We start from the raw sequence: 6249 nt of genomic DNA, 5'->3' as shown, positions 1-6249 counted from the left end.
GTAATGACCACTCGTGCCAATTTTCAAAAATAAGTGGAAACATTGGAGGAAAACCTCAAGTTGACAAAACACATCATTATCCATGTGTCAAACAGAATAAAGGCTAATCTTTTAAACAAAGGGGGAAAAAAAAGCTCTATTTTGCCAATTGCTAAGACTACCAATCCCTTGGGAATTTGAAGAAGTGTTAACAAGGCACAGTAATCCTTGCTAACATGTTTAGGCTTTATATTGTGTGCCCTTACCTCTTGCCTTGATTTACCAGTTTTGAGACCACTTATGGCATATCTTTATTTAAATAGACAAAAAAAAGGAGGCACTTACTACTTTGCTCCCTGTTGATCTACGTATTCCTCTAATATTAGATATGCTTCTTGGGCTGGCTGAAGCTCCCAGTGGAAGAGCCGTGGAAAGATAAGGAGAACTAGAAAGCATCAAAGGAGTTATCAAATTATCTAACATACTGCGTTTGGAGTTGGAGTTTTTATTTGCAAAAATTAGAGGTTCATTGTACCCAGCATCACCACTGCCAATTTCAATCTTCTCTTCATTCTTGATGCTTTTCAACCAATCTTTTAGCATCAGCTGGGTTGAAGGCTGGCTCAGCCAGCATAAGAACAGTTCATCCACTTTCATTTTTAGTACAGGCTGCAAAACTTTCCCAGCCGGCATTTTCCACCAATTTATCCTCGTTCCACCAGAAATTCAATACGACGTTGAGACTTTTCACAGCGTATCCTGCTCTTTTGCTTTGTTTCAAGAAATCCAAGATTCCTGTTTAAGGAAAAAAACCTTTTTGTTACTTAACATGATAGCCAAGTTAAAATGAAACAACCTTAATTAAATCTCGGATGGTACTAACCCAGTTTGTGGGTCTGTGACAAACATGTAAAAATAAAACAAGAAACTGACCACATTCCAATGCTTAGGAATTAGTACCCTATCATCATCATAAAGACTTTTAAAACTAACTCAGAAAGTAGCAGTTCTTTGTGAATCCCCACCCTGCGTTGCCATACATACACACCACATAAGGTAAACATTGATCTGGTTGGTCAAACATTGGCAGCTTTCTCCATCTCTCTCTGCGAAAGACGTACAGTTTTAAGGTCTTTTCTTTGGTGATGATGGATAGTTCTTCAAAAGGCTGTCTACGACTCTAGAAAACTACTACAATAAGCAATGCAACTCCATAAGTTCATGTTTTAGGGAATTTAGCATCAAAAAAAGTTAACAACATTAGGGAATCAAATATTCAAGGGTGAAGGTTCAATCTTAATTCTGCAACTTCCGATTACATCTGAATGCAGGTTCTCAACCAGGGTGTCATTGCTTTGAGATCCTTTTAGGAGTGTTGTTGGGTGCCACACAGAGTGCAAACATTATTCACATGATAAACAGAGATTTCCAAAAGGAATCCAGAGTCTTAAAAACATTTTGATCATTTGCGGTCAGAGTTCTTTGCAATAGAATTACTCTACTGTTTTTCTGTAGTCAAAGTGAATGAAATGGAGCTGGTATTCTCCAAGAGATTCTTCGAGTCCACCTTCAGGTACCTTGAGTCGAAAAAGTTGAAGAACCACTGCCTTAAGGTGGTACCAAAAACGCAACATTTTAAAAGTTATCTGTCAATATAAGTGAGGTTTCTTATCAAATGTTTACAAGTAAGTTATGGGTATCATCTTCAAACTTAATTTAGTTCATTTAATAAATATGGAGACACAATTTGAAAAAAGTGTCAAATATTTTAATGGATTTTTAACCTTTACAGTTCATAAAAATAAACTGAAACCCAAGCTTAATCTACATTAGAGTGCCATCAGCTAACAACATGGGTATCGGAAAAAATAATTAGTGGTCAACACAGCTAGGCTGGCAAGACCCCCGATGTGGGCCCAGCTGGCGTAATGCTTGCAGCAGAAAGACTTCTGCCAGCATTCACTCTAGTGATTCTCATGCTGTCATTCAAGTGATAGCAAGGCCCAGGGGTTGGGAATGTCTGGCTGGCAGGCCAGAGTTGACCCACAAAACCACTGAATCTAGTCTACAGATATAGGGTTTGGCTGTGGGGGAGCTGTCTCCATGCTGCCACAGAAACAAGAGCAGCAGCCAAGTCTTGGCACCCACCTGCTTCTGACTTGGGGTGGATTGTCCAGGTCAGTGTTTCTCAAACCATTGGTTATGACTTAAAAGAGGGTCACAAGAATATATGAGAGTCACAAACAAACTTTAAAACTGCATCAACAGAAGTTTCAAAATGGATTCGCCTGTAAAGAAAAACGTGGGAAACAGGGCTGCTTGGGCCCCCCCCCCCCCCATGCCCCTCCCACCCCACACACCCAGCCCCTTTCCTGTACCCTGGGGGTCTGGAACCTGGGGGCAGAGGGCAAGTCAGGACTGAGGGGCACTAGGTCAGGACTGGCCATTAATGTTTACAAATGGGTCCAGGTACATAAAAAAAAAAGGTTGAAAACCACTGGTCTTGCCCACACCCAGAATAGGTTGACTTATCCTACCCCGACTTATCCTGTTGATATGGCTACAAGGCCTTTGCATCATTCTCACTTGAGAGAGACGCCACAATTCGAGGCAAGAAGCAGAAGGCTAGAACTAAACAGTGAAAACAGAACCAAAGTTGTTTAATATTGGTCATTTAGATGGATTACTTGATAACCTTGCACAAGTTACCTAAACTTGCACCTCGATTTTCTCATCTACTAGAAAAAACACACGTACAATGAAGTAACACTGCTTGCTGTTTGTAATACACCAACTCAAGTTGGAAGACATGATAGGACACAGTATTTGTAAGGCTTCTGCTACACATTACATATACAGGTTTCCCTCACTTTATGCGGGTTCTATATGTGCAAATTCACTCTTACGTGACAGTCTTGTAAAAGTGGTAGAACTGGATCTGGGGGTCAGCACAGTCAAAGTCTTGGAATACATCCCTATTTATTTCATTGCAAACCGTGTTCCTTTCATGCAAATTCAAGTTATGCACCACTTTCCAGGAACGCACATACAGCATAAAGCTACGGAAACCTGTATTACGCAATTAACTGCTCAACTGTGCAATAAATTTAGACTGGCCAGACATGCCATTTGAAGAAATAATCACATGATTAAAGTGACTGTCTAGCTATAAGATGGCCAGCCAGCTACAAAGTTAGCACTTAAAAGGGTATAACAACTCTACAGTTGGTTTCTATTCTGCTTTTATTTGAATGTGTAGCAGGGCTCCTAAAGGACATTTAAAGAGGAGTTAAATGCCAAACCACTGCTTCTGTTGTCAGCTCAGCATATTTAAGAACTCAGCAAGCTGGGGTTTCACCTAGTGCCAGAACAAGTGCATCTCCCAGTCCTGGGCCACTACAGGCTTCTGGCAATGCTATGAATGGTTTAAAATTTCCCCTAAGGTGTAGCTGGCTCCCCCAACACCAGCAGTCCCTCACACTACATCACCGCACTGAGACAGGACCTGCCATCTCCCTTACTGGGATGTATTAACTGTTTGCAGAGGCTCCTAGCATCTCCCCCTGGAACAATGGTTGTCAACCTGTGGTCCACAGATGATCTCTAAAGGGTCCATGAAAAAGGACTAGGATCAATCAGAAGTATGCAAATACCCACACTTACAATTCAAAGGTGTGTGCACCTCCACAACTTCCACAGGGGTCTGCAAAAGAAAAACAGGTTGAAAGCCACTGCTCCAGCAACCTCTGTGAAACTGGCTGGTACACCCTGCACAGTCCCTTGCTAGAGCCCCTTCACAACCCATTAGGTCCCACAGTCTCTCGCTAGAAGCCTCTCTACAACCTGTTGGTACATCCCAATGTCTATCTAGATCGACCCCCTCCGCCACCTGTTGGTACATCCCACAGGGTCTCTCACCAGAGCCCCGCCCCCAGCGGGTACGCCCCAAGCGCTCATGCTCTGCAGCCGCCCGAGGCAGGAGGCGTCGGGTACCAGTGACGTGCCCCCTCCCCGTCACTGCGCCCGTGTTCTAAAGCCCGCGCCCGCCTTCCCTTCAACTGCCTGCTCCACACGTGAGCGCAGGGCGTCGCAGCACCTACACCGCCCCGCCCCTCAGGCGGACTCGGGCCCGGGCGGGGCGGGACCTCCGGCCACGCCTGAAGCCGTTAGGAACCGGGGCACAAACCCCCGCTCCGTCTCGCCCCCTGCACCCACCTCCACGCACAGGCCCCGCCCAACCAGGCCGGACCGGGCCAAGCCGGAGGGAACTGCTGCACTGGGGGTGGGGAAGCTTCCGACCCCTCCTAATTCACCTCCCCGCGCCCTGGCTCCTCCCGCCACCGCCTTCAAATCGGCACCTCGCTTCCGGCCCTCTCAGTCCCGCCCCGCGCGCTCTGTTTAAGACAGCGGGCAAGTCTCGCGAGACGCCCCTGGCTAGAAAGAAGCGGCGGCCGGTTGCCGTGGCGACGGGAGGGCGGGAAAGGAACGTTGCGGGGCTGGACCGCGTCGGTTCTGGCTTCTGTGTCGTGACGTCAGTCCCGCCGTCTTCCCGCCCCCAGCACTCTCCCGGAGTCTTTCCTGCGTTCTCTTTTCCCAGCAGGCTGTACGGCACCCCTCCCCCCCATGGCCATTCCCCCAGGGCCGAGCATGGAGCGCCGGTGGGAGCCCTGCCTGTGCCCCACTCACACGTGCCTCCGCCTTGGAGCTGGCCCTTTTCCTTGGCCCGTGGGGCAGAAGGCGCTCTCCCCGTGGGTTTTTCCCTTGGTTATTCCCAGCTGGTTCAATCCAATAAAGGAGCCCAAGCCTGCATGAAAGGCCATGCCCCCTGGGCCTTTCTGTCGGGAAATGGCTGCGGTTGTTCTGGCTAGGAGGATCAATGTTCAAATTACACTTTAACTCTTGGGGGAGAGGGGTAGTCTGCAAAAATAAATGGGCTGCCCATCATGGATGCCCCCATAAAATCGGAGCCCCCCCCTTATGATTTTAAAATCTTACAGCAGGGCTCTCATCTCTCAGCCCTCTTCAGCTCCCCAGTAATACAAACCCTGAGCAGGATGGGGAAGGGAAGGGCAAAGGTAAGTGGGACAGTAGCGTCCATGGAAGATGGGTACTCAGTGTCTGGCCTGTGACATCCAGCCCATGGGGGTCTCCCCTGGCTCCAAAAATTTAACAGCAGGGGGCAGTAGATGCACTACACAGCCAGATCCAGCCTCAGGCCTGCTCCCCTACCCCCAGTCCAGATTGGGCCAAGATGCTCCCCACCCCCCACCAGGTTGCCCCCCTACCCTATGTCTGGATTGGGGCTGCTCCACTACCCCTGCTCCCGCCCCCACGTGTCTGTATCAAGCTTGCTTTACCCCCCCTCCCCAACTATCTGTTTCAGGGCCTCTGTCCTGTCCCCATCCATCCCCAACCCGGGTGGATGGATCAGAGTTACGCTGAGCAACCCCCCCACAGCTGGATCAGGTCCACCGGATGCATCCTGCCTGGGGAGGGACCTGGCACTATGGGGCAAAAAGGTTGGTCACCACTTATGTAAGACCATCTTTTTTGCAAAATTCAGGGCTATCCACATGTTTTGGGGGTCCTCTAGCTTTAAAGTCCCCATATCTCTTTCTTGTGCCCTTTAGCTTCAAAATACTTGTAGTGTCAGACCTAGATATTTCACCAATACGTTACTGGATTTTTCTTGGTAGGCTTAGCACTAGGAAGGGATTCTAGGGGCACATCCTCTTCTTCCCCCCCCCCCCCAAAATTTAAACTCACTTTTTGGCCACTCAGTATAGCTGTAGGCTCTCTATTTTCACTTCAGATCCCTACTCCCAGCACCAATTTTTCTTATGTGATTGCATTTTATTTAAACCATATTACTCATGCTTTACAATGAAAGAAACCCAAAGGAATTAAGCTAAACCTATTGCTATGGCTGCCTTTGACAACTGTGGTGCTGGTAGCAGTTGTGATAGTTGTAAACTGCTATGGCAATCTTTGAAATGTCAGGAATTCAGAACAGGGGCCTGCTAGATGGTGTCTTTCCTCTGTATATTGTCCACATGAAACAGCAGCAAAATAAAAATAAAAGAATGATTCAGTGATACGAGGGAATGGAGAACGGTTCAGATGGAATTAAAGTAGGCTACTGAAAGTAGGCTCACTTCCCCAGCTTTGAGGAGGGAAGAAGTAGGTAAGAGGCAATAAATATTGGAAGAACAAAGGAGTAATAAGGGGGGGGGGTGTGTGTGTGTGTGTGTGTGTGTGTGTGTGTGTGTG

At 47.5% G+C, this 6249-nt stretch overlaps 1 protein-coding gene across 1 annotated transcript in view; it reads right to left on the bottom strand.

Moving 5' to 3' along the window:
• PPP2R3B (protein phosphatase 2 regulatory subunit B''beta) overlaps positions 1-774 on the bottom strand; it is a 79956-nt gene extending 79182 nt beyond the window's left edge. The window contains exon 1 of the mRNA XM_019529414.1: positions 325-774. Coding sequence (XP_019384959.1) covers positions 325-672 — 348 coding nt within the window. The 5' untranslated portion in view covers positions 673-774. The remainder of the gene's footprint in view (positions 1-324) is intronic.
• Between the last annotated feature and the right edge of the window lie 5475 nt (positions 775-6249).

The sequence above is a fragment of the Crocodylus porosus genome, unplaced genomic scaffold (genome assembly GCF_001723895.1).
Source record: "Crocodylus porosus isolate Cpor-Errol unplaced genomic scaffold, CroPor_comp1, whole genome shotgun sequence".
Taxonomy (NCBI): domain Eukaryota; kingdom Metazoa; phylum Chordata; order Crocodylia; family Crocodylidae; genus Crocodylus; species Crocodylus porosus.
Note: the sequence above shows the minus strand (reverse complement) of the source record. Positions and strands in the feature narration are given on the sequence as shown.